The sequence below is a fragment of the Schistocerca americana genome, chromosome 1 (genome assembly GCF_021461395.2).
Source record: "Schistocerca americana isolate TAMUIC-IGC-003095 chromosome 1, iqSchAmer2.1, whole genome shotgun sequence".
NCBI lineage: Eukaryota > Metazoa > Arthropoda > Insecta > Orthoptera > Acrididae > Schistocerca > Schistocerca americana.
This window is the reverse complement of record NC_060119.1, coordinates 1175529224-1175545437: the sequence shown is the minus strand read 5'-3', so window position 1 is coordinate 1175545437 and position 16214 is coordinate 1175529224. Positions and strand designations below refer to the sequence as shown.

At 42.3% G+C, this 16214-nt stretch overlaps 1 protein-coding gene across 1 annotated transcript in view; it reads right to left on the bottom strand.

Annotated features, from left to right (window-relative positions):
• LOC124597840 (glutamate receptor ionotropic, kainate 2) overlaps window positions 1-16214 on the bottom strand; it is a 1390744-nt gene that overhangs the window by 131870 nt on the left and 1242660 nt on the right. The window contains exon 10 of the mRNA XM_047135964.1: window positions 14921-15025. Coding sequence (XP_046991920.1) covers window positions 14921-15025 — 105 coding nt within the window. The remainder of the gene's footprint in view (window positions 1-14920; window positions 15026-16214) is intronic.

Here is a 16214-nt window from a genome sequence, read left to right as displayed (position 1 = left end):
TCATCTTAGTGGTGTAGCAGTTTTAATGGCCAGTAGTGTAGTTCGCGAATTTTGGGAATTTGTTAAAGTGTTTTTTTGTGGTCAATAAATTTGCGATAGAGGGCATGAGGCCACATATTTGTATATGTGTGATTAGTTTTCTGAAGCAGTTGTGTAGCTGGTTACGAGCGCTGAATGCGTATTTAACATTCCGGTTGTTATATTAAAATACCACTGAGATTTGTGTGAGTTTCGCTGCGTGTGGCTTGCGTAGGCGTTACCACGTCTTTGTTGGAGAGTCTGCGTTCGCGGCATTCTGCACTCACTGTGAACCAATTTTTATTTTTAAATAAATTCTCGTGTGCTATAGTTTGGACTCATGTGCATCCAGTGCGTTTTTCTCGCAGTGGGTAGCCACGTGGCCACTAATGATTTACGGTGTCACCCATCACACTAAAAACGTAGTTTCCGTTAATTGTTTCTCAGTTGTAATTCCGTATTTTAAATGCAAATTTCGGTGTAATTTTGTTGTCCGAACACTCAACCATCGACCCTAGTTTCTCTCTAACCCACTTTAGAATCTGGATCTTTCTTGGCTCTGCGAATAACTTTTCTCTGTGATGAACGGTTAGTCTGATTATGTGTGTGTGTGTAATGCACTTATCCTACTGTATTTCGAATTCCCAAATAACAGCATCAGCTATTATTCCGGTAAATGTAGTGTTCATTCGCAACGCTCCACGGTAGACAAAAATTCTTAATAATATACTTATTCGTGTCGTTTTTGGAATATCTTAATCCCTGAATAAATATGTAGAAAAAGGTATTGTTGATATTAATAACTCACTCACAATTTATCCAATTCCTGTAGAGCCTTTTCAAGGCCGATTTAGATCACAAGTGTGGCCATCACCTTTTTTGGAAAAGCACTTGCCAAACTGATTCTCTCCCAGAATTAATTAACAGTTTCTCAGTGTCGATGAAGATATAATTGTTTTCCTGAATTGAGGTCCATTTCCTGATCAACTCTTATCTTCTGTTTCGTTGAAGGATAGGATTTATTCAGGTGGCGATCCTGCAGTCTTTCTGGTCGTTGTCCTTGTATTGCGTTGACAATAAAAGTAAGCAGTAATGTTTACACTTCGGAGAAGCAATTCATGGTACACCGCATTGTCGCTTTGCCACCAGATGCATGACATATCCTTGTGTGGATGTGCTCAGACCTTTGCACGGAGAGTTGTTGCTTTGTTTGGGCTCAAGCATTCCTTTCTTTCCCTTGTGTTAACTCACAGACACCTTTTCTCGTCACCAGTAACGATACAGTATGGGAATGGTTGGTGTTTTTAACGAGTCAATTGATAACGAGCAAGCAGAGATGCACATATGACCACCCGCTGTTTTTTGTGATTTTGGCTTAGTGCATGCGGTGCTCATACACCCAAATTTTGAACCTTCCCCTTTGCATGCAAATGTCACGCGATGGTGGAATGGTCACAGTTCATCACATTTGCCAATTCTGGAGTACACTGGCGTTCATCACTGTGGTTTAAGGTGTTAAAACGATCTTCATCAAACCTTGAAGGTCTTTGTGAGCGTGGTGTGTCACTAACATCAAAATCAGAAAATCATTTTCTTTCAATGTCTGTCAAATTATCTCCACACGCAGCGCAAATTTCTTGCTGCCCCTGCTGCTATCAGCCCTCTATTGGCTTCAAACAGAAATATACCAATTAGATTAATTTCGGAGTGTGCTGATGTGTTATCTCCATACTTAACAATCATATACAACCGCTCGCTCGACGAAAGATCCGTACCCAGAGACTGGAAAGTTGCGCAGGTCACACCATTATTCAAGAAAAGTAGTAGGAGTAATCCACTAAATTACAGGCCCATATCATTAACGTCAACATGCAGCAGGATTTTGGAACATATATTGTGTTCGAACATTATGAATTACCTCGAAGAAAACGGTCTGTTGACACACAATCAGCATGGGTTTAGAAAACATCTTTCCTGTGAAACACAATTAGTTCTTTATTCACACGAAGTGTTGAGTGCTATTGACGAGGGATTTCAGATCGATTCCGTATTTCTGGATTTCCGGAAGGCTTTTGACACTGTACCACACAAGCGGCTCGTAGTGAAATTGCGTGCTTATGAAATATCGTCTCAGTTATGTGACTGGATTTGTGACTTCCTGTCGAAGATGTCACAGTTCGTAGTAACTGATGGAAAGTCATCGAGTAAAACCGAAGTGATTTCTGGCGTTCCCCAAGGCAGTGCTACAGGCCCTTTGCTGTTCCTTATCTATATAAACGATTTGGGAGACAATGTGAGCAGCCATCTTCGGTTGTTTGCAGATGAAGCCGTCGTTAATCGACTAATAAAGTCATCAGAAGACCAAAACAAACAGCGAAATGATTCAGAAAAGATATCTGAATGGTGCGAAAATTGGCAGTTGACCCTAAATAACGAAAAGTATGATGTCATCCACATGAGTGCTAAAAGGAACTCGTTAAACGTCGGTACACGATAAATCAGTCTAGTCTAAAAGCCGTAAATTCAACTAAATACCTAGATACTACAATTACGAACAACTTAAATTGGAAGGAGCACATAGAAAATGTTGTGGGGAAGGCTAACCAAAGACTGCGTTTTATTGGCAGGACACTTAGAAAATGTAGCAGACCTACTAAGGAGATTGCCTACACTACGCTTGTCCGTCCTCTTTTAGAATACTACTGCGCGGTAGGGCATCCTTACCAGATAGGACTGACGGAGTACATCGAAAAAGTCAAAGAAAGGCAGCACGTTTTGTACTATTGTGAAATATGGGAGAGAGTGTCACAGAAATTATACAGGATTTGGGCTGGGAGTCGTTAAAAGAAAGGCGTTTTTCATTGCGACGGAATCTTCTCACGAAATTCCAATCACCAACTTTCTCCTCAGAATGCGAAAATATTTTGTTGGCACTGACCTACATAGGGAGGAACGATCACCACGATAAAATAAGGGAAATCAGAGCTCGTACGGAAAGATATAGGTGTTCATTTTCTCCGCGCGCTGCACGAGATTGGAATAATAGAGAAATGTGAAGGTGGCTCGATGAAACCTCTGCCAGGCACCTGAATGTGATTTGCAGAGTATCCATGTAGATGTAGATGAAGAATTTGTCGACAATGATCCGATTTCCCCATCTGGCACTCCATTTTCTAACGTCCACGGCTCCACTCATTATCTCCTAATAACAAAATGACAGTATGCAAACTCATAGAGGAACAGTGAACTACAAATAAAAAATGACAGTCGATAAATAAACCCTTAGCAACAGGAATACCAACACGCAAAACAAAAAAGCTACGAACTTACGCGACAACCTACTAATTACGTTAGGAACTGCGTATGAAGCGTTAATTTTTTGTGTGATTGCCTTAAGATATGGGAATTGTAGATTAAATTTTTGTTGTTCGCTTGGAGCAAGGAAGAATTCGAATCAGCTGTTTCATTCGAATACAAAATAGCAATACCGGTACTCGTAGCCAATCCAAAAGCTCTTCAAGAGGGAACAACATTGAACATAGTGGAACAGAAACGGACATGGCGAGTACCAAGGAAGCAAATGTAGAAAGTACGATGATGAAAAGGACTCAGGTCGCTTTCAGTGGCGGAAACGGCAGTAGCGGCATAACACAGCCGTTAAGGGATAGCGCAAGAGAGGCGGAAACGGCGACACCAGTCCCTATTGAGGTGGTAGGCTCGCTGAACTTGGGAGTATGGTCAGCGTACACCATCCACGGAGGAGGAGAGTTCGAGTGGAATTACACCTTCTACAAGGATGAATGTGGATGGGAGTACACCAATGATAATGAAACAGAGCGTGGCAATAAGTGTGGGCCGGAACTGTGAATTGTTTAAAGATATTAGTGAGATGAGTGATGGAAATACTAAAGTAAAAGAGAGGGCAATTGCGAGGCAGGCGGCATTAGAAGGGGTAATGAATATCAAGAATCATAAAAGAAGGTTGTATACATGGAAGAATCCTGGCGATACTAAAACGTACCAGATAGATTATATAATGGTAAGACAGAGATTTAGGAACCAGATTTTAAATTGTAAGACATTTCCAGGGGCAGATGTGCACTCTGACCACAATCTATTGGTCATGAACTGCAGATTAAAACTGAAGAAATTGCAAAAAGTTGGGAATTTAAGGAGATTGGACCTGGATAAACTGAAAGAACCAGAGGTTCTACAGAGTTTCAGGGAGAGCATAAGGGAACAATTGACAGCAGTGGGGGAAAGAAGTACAGTAGAAGAAGAATGGGTAGCTCTGAGGGATAAAGTAGTGAAGGCAGCAGAGGATCAAGTAGGTAAAAAGACGAGGGCTTGTGGAAATCCTTGGGTAACAGAAGAAATATTGAATTTAATTGATGAAAGGAGAAAATATAAAAATGCAGTAAATGAAGCAGGCAAAAAGGAATACAAACGTCTCAAAAAGAGATCGACAACACGTGCAAAATGGCTAAGCAAGAATGGCTAGAGGACAAATGTAAGGATGTAGAGGCTTATCTCAACAGGGGTAAGACGGATACTGCCTACAGGAAAATTAAAGAGACCTTTGGAGAAAAGAGAACCACTTGTATGAATATCAAGAGCTCAGATGGAAACCCAGTTCTAACCAAAGAAGGGAAAGCGGAAAGGTGGAAGGAGTATATAGAGGGTCTACACAAGGGCGATATACTTGCGGACAATATTATAGAAATGGAAGAGAATGTAGATGAAGAGGAAATGGGAGATACGATACTGCGTGAAGAGTTTGACAGAGCACTGAAAGACCTGAACAGAAACAAGGCACCAGAAGTAGACAACATTCCATCAGAACTACTGACAGCCTTGGGAGAGCCAGTCCTGACAAAACTCTACCATCCGGTGAGCAAGATGTATGAGACAGGCGAAGTACCCTCAGACTTCAAGAAGAATATAATAATTCCAATCCTAAAGAAAGCAGGTGTTGACAGATGTGAAAATTACCGAACTATCAGTTTAATAAGTCACAGCTGCAAAATACTAACACGAATTCTTTACAGACGAATGGAAAAACTGGTAGAAGCCGACATCGGGGAAGATCAGTTTGGATTCCGTGGAAATATTGGAACACGTGAAGCAATACTGACCTTATGACTTATCTTAGAAGAAAGATTAAGGAAAGGCAAGCCTACGTTTATAGCATTTGTAGACTTAGAGAAAACTTTTGACAATGTTGACTAGAATGCTCTCTTTCAAATTCTAAAGGTGGCAGGGGTAAAATACGGGGGGCGAAAGGCTATTTACAATTTGTACAGAAACCAGATGGCAGTTATAAGAGTCGAGGGGCATGAAAGGGAAGCAGTATTTTGGAAGGGAGTGAGACAGGGTTGTAGCCTCTCCCCAATGTTATTCAATCTGTTTATTGAGCAAGCAGTAAAGGAAACAAAAGAAAAATTCGGAGTAGGTATTAAAATCCATGGAGAAGAAATAAAAACTTTAAGGTTCGCCGATGACATTGTAATTCTGTCAGAGACACCAAAGGACTTGGAACAGCAGTTGAACGGAATGGACAGTGTCTTGAAAGGAGGATATAAGATGAACATCAACAAAAGCAAAACGAGGATAATGGAATGTAGTCGAATTAAGTCGGGTGATGCTGCGCGAATTAGTTTGGGAAATGAGACACTTAAAGTAGTAAAGGAGTTTTGCTATTTGGGGAGCAAAATAACTGATGATGGTCGAAGTAGAGAAGATATAAAATGTAGACTGGCAATGGCAAGGAAAGCGTTTCTGAAGAAGAGAAATTTGTTAACATCGAGTATAGATTTAAGTGTCAGGAACTCATTTCTGAAAGTTTTTGTATGGAGTGTAGCCATGTATGGAAGTGAAACATGGACGATAAATAGTTTAGACAAGAAGAGTATAGAAGCTTTCGAAATGTGGTGCTACAGAAGAATGCTGAAGAGTAGATGGGTAGATCACATAACTAATGAGGAGGTATTGAATAGAATTGGGGAGGAGTTTGTGGCACAACTTGAAAAGAAGAAGGGACCGGTTGGTAGGACATGTTCTGAGGCATCAAGGGATCACAAATTTAGCATTGGAGGGCAACGTGGAGTGTAAAAATCGTAGAGGGAGACTAAGAGACGAATACACAAAGCAGATTCAGAAGGATGTAGGTTGCAGTAAGTACTGGGAGATGAAGAAGCTTGCACAGGATAGAGTAGCATGGAGAGCTGCATCAAACCAGTCTCAGGACTGAAGATCACAACAACAACATGCATTACTATCAATTCACGAACAAATGAATTAATTTTGGGACAGCTTAAGGGAGTAAACAACGAGGCCATCACTCTGTTTTCTCCTCTCATGAAAGTCGTGGCCTATGATTTTCAAAGAGGTCAAAAAGATGGACTCAAAGAGAGGGAAGCAAAGAGAACATGCAAAGGGGCTGATGGTGAGATGTGCTGGCCTTAACCAGTCAGAGACGTCCCCACACCTCATCCACGGGTCCTGAGGTGAGTATCTGTACCCGAACTTTAGCCTCCCCCTTCCCCGAAGTCAATGCATAGTGCGGGATTAATGCTCAAGGTTCCCCCCCCCCCCCCCCCCCTCTTGTGCCAACTTATAGCTCCTTCTAGCACCGTGGAAATTATTCCCTGATGTCTTTTCATGCAGACCCTTCTTCTTGTCGGCATTTCGGCATTTCCCACTGTCTTCGCTGATGCTGTGGAGAACCTTTCTGAGGGGGGGGAGGGGGGGGGGGGCTTTTGGGCGCTCAACGTCGAGGTCATCAGCGCGACCTTTCTGAACTTACCAGTCCGTCTTATTTCCAACACCCTTCTACAGTACCACATCTCAAAATCTTCGATTTCCTTCTTTTCCGGTTTTCTCAATGTTCATAATTCACTAACATACAACGCTCTGCTCCAAGCGTACTATCTCAGAAATTTCGTCCTGAGATTATAGCCGATTTTGCTTGTGGTAATCCGCTTTTCATGCCCTCGTTGCTTCGTTTGTCATAGATTATTTTGCTTCCAAAGTAGAAAAATTGGCTCACTTCGCCCACTTCGTGATCTCCAATTCTGATGTCAAGTTTACGGCTAACCTCATTTCTGATACTGCTCATTACTCTTGTCTTTCTTCTGTTTAACCTCAGACCATACTCCCTACTCATCAGACGGTTCATTCCATTCAACACGTCCTGTAGTCCTTACTCAGTTACATTGAGGATTGCAACGTCATAAGAGGACCTTATCGTTGATATGACTTCACCCTGAATTTTAATCTCGTTCTTGAACATTTCTTTTATTTGTGTCGTTGTTTCTTCCGTGTATAGATTGAAAAGTACGGGTAAAAATCACTGCTTTTTCGATGTACAGCCTGAACAATAGGGGGGAAAGATAAAACTCTGTGTTACACGCTTTTTAATCTGAGCACTTCGTTCTTGGTCTTCCATTCTTGTTCTGCGCTCTTGATTCTTGTACATACTGTACGTTATCCGTCTTTGTCTGCAGCGTACACCCGTTTTTCCCATAATTTCAAACATCTTGCTCCATTTGACACTTTCGAATGCTTTTTCCGGGTCGACAAATCCTATGAACGTTTCCTGTTTTTCTTTTTCTTTCTTCCGTTATCAGTCGCAACACCAGAACTGCCTCTCTGGCTCTCTTTCTTTCCGAAAGCTAAATTTTTCCGCGGGAGATCAAGAAAGTAAAATAATATTGAAAGTAAAAGGAAGGGAAGAGTGAAAGCACATGGGTCGGGCCACTTCGTTGGGCAGAGGCAGATAAACTGCCAGTAGAATCTCGTAAGCTGAAAAAACGGCCAGCGGAGCAGAGATGAATTTATTTTACTTTACGTTTGAGGTTGTTTCCCATTTTCAGCAGTTGCCTAGTATTCCCACTCACCAACATTCACAATCATTGCAGTCTACCTCTTTCAGACATCTGTTCCTCATCGTTCCATTTATTCCCACTTTTTATGCTCTTCTAGTCCGTCCGCCCTTCCTAAATTTCGCCCATAGTGTTAGTAATTTGAACACAGGGGAACAGAAACGGACATGGCGAGTACCGAGGAACCAAATGTAGAAAGTACGATAATGAAAAGGACTCAGGCCGCTTTCAGTGGCAGGAACGGGAGTAGCGGCATAACACAGCCGTTACAGGATAACGCAAGAGAGGTGGTAAGCTCGCTGAACTTAGGAGTATGGTCAGCGTACACTATCCACTGAGGAAGAGAGTTCGAGTGGAATTACACCTTCTCCAAGGATGAGTGTGGATGGGACTACACCAATAATAACGAAACAGAGCGCGGCAGTAAGTGTGGACCAGAAGTGTGAAGTGTTTAAAGATATTAGTGAGATGATAACTGCTGGAAATACTAAAGTAAAAGAGAGAGCAATTGCAAGACAGACGGCATTAGAAGGGGTAATAAATATCGGTAATAATTAAGATAGAGAATCGAAAGGACTTCAGAGTTTAACGGGTGAAATTAAAACTGAAGTAGTCGCGGCCGTTGAAAAGAAGTTACAACGGGTAGGCAGTTGGTTAGATGCACTCGAAAGAGACCAGACGAGAATGAGTGAGGTGGTTAAGTTGAGGAATGATAATTTGGAAACGGAATTTTGCGCGATGAGGAGGAAGTGTGAGGCCTCTGTGGCTCAAACTGAGTGCACACCGAATCGGTAAATAACAAGGTAGACGAGAATAGTGCGGCCACTTACAATGAGAGGAAGCGTGTCAAACCTTGTAATTAGAGATAAGAAAGAAAATCAAAAATGTAAAGAAGCGATAGAAGCGCTCACAGAGTGCATGGGGAATTAGTTCGAATAGCTCTAAGCACTATGGGACTTAACATCTGAGGTCATCAGTCCCCTAGACTTAGAACTACTTAAACCTAACTAAACTAAGGACATCACACACATCCATGCCCAAGGCAGGATTCGAACCTGCGACCGTAGCAGCAGCGCCGTTCCGTACCGAAGCACTTTAGAACCACTCGGCCACAGCGGCCGGCAAGATGGGGAATTAAATCTGTCCGTACACCTGCTGCAGTTAGCGAAAACGGTGAAAGAGATTCCGGTCTTGAGGACGAGGATGATCGTAGGGTTATTGACAGAAATGCCGGCAGCGGATGGGAGAGAAGCAAGGAACCCTACAAATGGACAACACGTGAGGCAATTCGCGAGTTCGACTAAAAACATTTTCTATTGGTGCGGAAGTTAGAGGTCTTCAAAAATTAGTCCAAAGGAATTCATCCCGAGTATGTGTGGAACAATTTCAATAGTCACTTCCACCTACTTTGCCGCTTGACTACACAATTAAATTCATGTGTGGCTATCTCAAAAGCAACTCGAATGAGGTCCGTAGTACGAATATGTCCTACAGTGCGGGAATTTGACTGTGCATTCCTCTCGACATATTTGTTGGAGGCAGCGCTGCGCCCAGTCACGTATGGCATAATCTAAACCACCCTGGATTCACGAGTCCTTCATGACTCTTTGAGCATGTTCGTATGCTACAAAGAAACCAGCATCCTTATGAACCGTACAGTGCCACAGAACTGATAACGAATTTGTGTGACAATGTTACTCACCTATCTCTGTCATGTCATTCTCGCTGGTTGATGTAAGGATGAATTAGGAACACACACTTGCAAGAACTAGAATATGATTCAGGCAGACATGGACAAGCCAATGTAGAGACGCCGCAGAATAACATCGGAGGTTAGTCACGGTAGAGCTAGGCGACGCATCCGAACAAGGAGAGGTTAGTCCTATCAGAATAATTGAAGAAATGCTGGTACATGGGATGATGATAGAAACGAAAGGAGAAACGATGGGGATAGATCGAATTGGCAGTGGAGCGTCAGGAACCGGCCATTTGGGCAGCGGAATGACAGGGACAGATCGAATTGACAGTGGAACGGTAGGAACCAATCGAAGTGGCAGAATTACCGTGGGAACAGATCGAACTGGTAGAGGTGCAATAACTGGAACTCAAGATGAGATGAGCAGGATGAATCGTGTAGCTATTCCTGGAGATATTGGGGTTAGGTTGGCCAGTCCTCAGAGTAATCAACCTGAGAATAGATCCCCCATCACAACTGTGACCAGTCTAAGATGAGGAAGAAGTTTCTGAGTCGCAAATGCCGGTACGAACGTGTAGTATTCGCTAGACTGGTCGGATGCCCATCAACAATAAAGTGTCCGTCGTCTGTTGTTGTAATCGATATCGGGAAGATAACAATTTTGTGTGTTTTTGATACTGGCAGTCCGTTTTCCGTGATCGGATAAGCAGCATTTATGAAGCAGAAGGTGGAGGAGCCCGGTTCTGCCTGTGAGAGGACTGCAATGTATGGCAAAAGCATGGATGCCAAAATGGCTCTAAGCACTGTGGGACTCAACATCTGAGGTCTTCAGTCCCCTAGACTTAGAACTACTTAAACCTAACTAACCTAAGAACATCACATACATCCGTGCCCGAGGCAGGATTCGAATGTGCGACCGTAGCAGCAGCGCGGTTCCGGACTGGAGCGCTTAGAACCGCTCGGTCACAGCGCCCGGCACATGAAAGTCGAACTGCAATATCGGATCTCATTTAAATGTCAGATGCTTGGAAGTGAATTTTTTAATTGTCTCTACGGTGAGTGTCGATGTTATTTTAGGGACTGATTTCATTGGTGTGGTGTGTATTGTGTATTGTGGTAGATTCAGGTGGATTTGCCGTGACCCTGTATATTAAGGGAAACTATCGAACTGAATTTTTGAGAATGGATCCTGAGAAAGGAATCGTAAGTGAGCTGCTTTCGACTTCTTATTTAGACTGAGTTGAACCCGGAACTGGATGTCCCTATCGATGGTGGTGATAGACTGAGTTCTTTTCTGAACATGGGGGAGATGGAGTTTTGACTGAGGTTAAGGGGGGAAGGTGTTGTCAGTTCAGGGATAGCGATGAAAGTCGACCGATCGAGATTACGTGATATGTTCGATCGTTTTCGACCACTTCTATCTCCTGATGGACCATGTTAATGAGTAATCTTACCCAGACGCATGGATAACATCACAGCCTGCATCCTGTGACGCCTGATTCAAAAACTAACATGTTTACGAAGGTGACAGTAGATCTTTTGGTTTGGTCACCACGTTGGTGCGGGCGTGGAGGGGCCCCATCCTTTATTACGTGATATGTTATGCAAATTTTGATGAGTACTCTCTGACGCACCAGGCACAAAGAGACTCTTCATCTACGATTTTCAAGTTTCTGAGCACAAAAGATTCTTTATTAAGCTTTACCCAATACCACAGACGCATAAGTATAGGCTGAAATAGCCAAAATGCTCAAGCAGCGCGTCATTGAACACCGTGCAAACTCGTACAGCACACCTGTGTTGATCGTACCAAAAAAGGACCAATCGGTGAGGCTTCGGTGAGGCTTGTCGTGGACTGGACAGAGATCAATATGATTATCTCTTCTAAAATGGAGAGACCTTAAAGCCTGGATGAATTGCTCCATCCATTTTATAGAGTTGAAGCTCCGTCATCAATCGATTTAAGGGACAACTATAGGCAGATTAACTCTAGTGGTAGGCCGTACAACAGAGTTGTATATCAGTCGGGTTCCTTTCAGAGCATGCTGATACGATAGCTCCGTACCTAGCAACCATATACCAATGCTTGCTCGTCGAAATATCTGTACCTAAGGACTGGAAAGTTACACAAGTCACACCAATACCAAAGAAAGGAAATAGGAGTAATCTGCTAAATTACACTGACGTCGACTTTCAGTAGAATTTTGGAACATATACTATGTTTAAACATTATGAATTACCTGAAAGCCAACGATTTATTGACAAATAGCACGGATTCAGGAAATATCGTTCTCGTGAAACACAACTTGCTCTTTATTCTCATGAAGTAATGAGTGCGGCCTACAGGAGATATCAAGTTGATTCATATTTTTCGATCTCCAGGACCTTTTGACACTTCTCCTCACAAGCCACTCCTGGTCAAACTGCGTGCCTATTGAGTATCGGCTCAGTTGTGCAGCTGGATTCGCGATTTCCTGTAAGAAACGTCACAGTTTGTTGTAACTGACGGAAAGTCATCGAGTAAAACAGAAGTAATATCTGGCCTAGGAAATAATCTGAGCAGCCCTCTTAGATTGTTTACAGATGATGCTGTCATTTACCGTCTTGTAAAGCCATGAGATGATCAAATCAACTGCAAAACGATTTATGCAAGGTACATGTATGGTGCGAAAAGTCATAATTGACTCTGAAGAAAGTCGTACACATGAGCACTAAAAGAAATGCGCTAAATTTCTGTTGTACGATAAGTCACACGACAGTAATAATGAGCGTATGGCATTGGTGGCCAGGAGACTCGGCTCGGCTGCCGCTCCACAAATTCTTCAAGGCCACTACGGCGACTTGCGGGTTAATGAGTATGAAATGATGATGAAAGACTCACAACACCCAATCATCTCGAGGTAAAGAAAATCCCTGACCCCGCGGGGAATCGAACCCAGGACCCCACGCGCGGGAAGCGAGAACGCGACCGCAAGACCACGAGCCGCGTACACACGCCAGTAAAGACTGTAAATTCAGCTAAATAGTTAGCGATTACAATTACGAATAATTTAAATTGGAACAATCACATAGATAACTTTGTGGGGAAAACTAACAAAACACTGCGATTCAGTGGCAGAACACTTAGAAAGTGCAGCAGGTCTACTGAAGAGATTGCTTGCACCATACTTGTCCGCCCTCTTGGAGTATTGCTGTGTGGTGTGGGATCCGCGTCAGATGGGACTGACGGAATACATGGAAAAAGTTCAACGAAAGGCAGCACGTTTTGTATTATCGCGAAATATGGAAGAGAGTGTCACAGAAATGGTACAGGATTTGGGCTGGACATCATTAAAAGAAAGGCGTTTTTCGCTGCGACGGAATCTTCTCACGAAATTCCACTCACCAGCTTTCTCCTCCAAATGCGAAAATATTTGCAGAGTATCCATGTAGATGTAGATCAGAGAGAAATATTAGTCGCGTAGACTGTTTTGCTTTCTTTTCGAAATACGATTCATGCTCCTCTTTCTAAGCACTTGCAGTTGTGTGTAGGTGTTATCACTGCAATTATAATGACCAAGCTTATTGGGACAACAGACTAATTAGTGTGTGACGTGCGGGACCAATGGTTCCTGGCAGCAAAACAACCATCAAACAAGCTTACTCAACCTCCGAAAGTTCGTCATTATAAAACGGACTCACCTGATGCGACGAACTAACACGCTAACAATGAGTTAAGTAAATAGTAGCACGTGATGAGGTGTGTGCACTAGGAAGATGACCAATTATAAAATTTTAATGTATGTGCAAAGGAGGTTCTCAAAAATATCCTTATTACACTTCAATAGTCACTATAATCTGAGTGGAAGAGGGTACTTTTTGAACTCATGTTCTTGGTTTGGGACCTGTCAATAATAAGGCACTTGAAGAATATTTTTCCACAGGTCACACACACTAAAAAATTTTTAAAAAGCTGTACGATTTTTGGAAAGCTCTGCCAAATGTGAAGTGTAAGTGTTCAATGATAGTGAAACATGAATAGTCCCAAAATTGTGATGAGGTTCGAAAATGTAGAAGAAGAGATACGGGGTGACACCTTTGAGGTTTCCTCGATGCGGATGTAAGCATTCAGAGTTGAAGAGAATTATTCGATTTCTTAAGTTCACCTAAAATGAACAGGAAGAGGTAGAACGTTTTCAGTTCCGCTAGAGAGAATGGAAAATTTAGGGCGTACTTAGGCAGTGTTTCTACTTGGCTGCTGAAGTAAATGCAGGAATGATAATCAACGTTTACAGTTAGATGTAATTATGTATCTTTATTTAGAATGTGCCAATGTCAAATTGGGCAGACTTGTAGCTAAATGTTAGGACAACATTAAACGAATACGCGTGTATCTACCGTACAGTTCCAGTGAGAGAGGCGGCTGATTATCGAGTTTACATAATCACAGCACACCTAACGCTAATAGCGCTCATAAGGAACATGAAACTATCGTTATTATTAGCAGAAGACAGTAATTTACAGCAGAAATACTTGCAATTGTCATCCAGGAACCCAAATCTAAAGATTCTGTCGTAGCAACTGTTCACTATATTTAATACTGTTTAAGCAAAAGGAGGGAACGGCGTTGGAGGTGCAGACTTCAAGCTGGTAGTCCACTCATCTTCGAGCTTGTCGAGACAAATGTGTATTTCAGAAAAATATTTTAGTTTCGCGTCTCTTATCTCTGTGTATTTTTGTAAAAAGAAAAAAAAGGGTAGCATTCTCATACGTTTCTCTTTTTATGTGGAAAAAATTTCCATATTTCGGTACCTAAGACCAGATTTGTGCGATCACATTAAGGAACATTGAAAGGACAGAAATGTGACTGTTTGCGATATTCATAGAGGTAGACAAGGAATTGATGAAGAAACACAAATCTGCCTCTTGATAAAGACACAGTATGATGAGAACATTAAGTTTCGGAAATAAATGTTACTCATCTGTTGCATATCATTGTAGAGCAATTATCCCGGTGCATGGTGTGAAGTAAAATTATCTCTTTACAGACACAACAAAACAATAAATGATTTTGAATTCTTACAAATGGTGATTTTCTCTTAGCACCGTAGATATAAGCAGGTAAGATATTGAATGAGGCATAAACACTGAGAAAATGTTTCCCTGTTATACATGTACTTATACTTGCAAAGCTGGATGCTTACTAGCATACCTTCATTAGGTAACGGATGTTTAAAGCTTTTCAAATATTCAGCCAAATACGGAGAGTACATTCAAGAGCCGCCGGGCTTTAACTCGCTGCGTGCAGCGCGGCAATGGCAATGCGCCTGGAAAAGATGTTTACCTTGAACAGGATGCCGATGCCGAGGTTCATGAATGGCTTCGTGAAGTCGATGACGCTCTCCCTGGCGTAGTTGATGGTCATGGATGCTACGGCCAAGTCAGCGCGCTGTGAACAAAGATCATTAAAAGACGTGTAGCACTCGTTGTTGCTGCCACGATGAAAATAATGTAGCACATCCCATTCCTCCTCCCGGAGACGATGAAGTCGTTAGAAAGGAACTTATATTCGGATTCGTACGATGGGACAGATAAGTAGCCGTGTTCTTTGGAAATGTAACATCGTTGCGTTCGCTTTATGTTCTTTAGCGAATCCAGGGGAAAGTTAAAATCTGTATGGGCGGTCCAGAGTTTGAACACCGCTGCCCCCGAATGGGAGGTGTGCGACTTCACCATAATGCCTTCTTACTCGGTGCTCAAACTGAAGGGAGATCCATTGAGAAAGTAACTTTAAAAAAAAGTTCATTAACATTAACACCAATAACGTATACATATCTTGTAAAATGACTCGTTCCACATCATTTATATACAAGACCCTGCGACCGAACCGCCGAATCCTTCCATCAGTAAATGGGGTATGTTCTCAACTGACTCGGTTGTTTTAACCCCCTCCACAGACAGAATGACCCGCTTACTACTTCCGTATGTATAAAGCCAATACGGACTTGTAGCTGTCACGCCTTTGCGCTTACTGCTACGTATTTTAACCATAAATAGCTCAGCCCTAATGGTAAGAGTTAGTAGTGAATTCTGGCGTTATTAATCTTTGAAGACAGCACAGCTGCCACAAGCTCAGCTCACTTTTACTCCACTCCTACCCTCGCCATTGCACCACATTAACTAGATGCTACATGGACCTTGCTATATTCACTTGCGTATACATTTTTGACCGTTACTCGCCAGTATTTACCTATTGGATTAGTACACTCCTAACCGGACCATTTCTCAAAGAGCTGTGATGATTGAACGGGTTCGATCCACGGCCTACAGTGCCCTACAGTTCACACGGTAACACTGCCTACCTGACCCACTTAACTTGGTAGTGAGCTTATGTATCCAATCACCACTGCTAGCAGCAGTAGGTAATCCTATCAGCACGACGAGAGCAGCAGACTTACCGTCGAATCCTCCTGAAAATACTTATAACTACGGTCGCCAGCTCTGAAGGAGCAAAAGAATAAATCAGTTTTTTGGCTCGTTTCAAAGTGAAACGGCTTAAGTTGAATTTAAACTTAATTCTGAATATTACTATTTCTGATCATTCTAGGTGATTCTACAAAGCAAATACTCTCTCAATT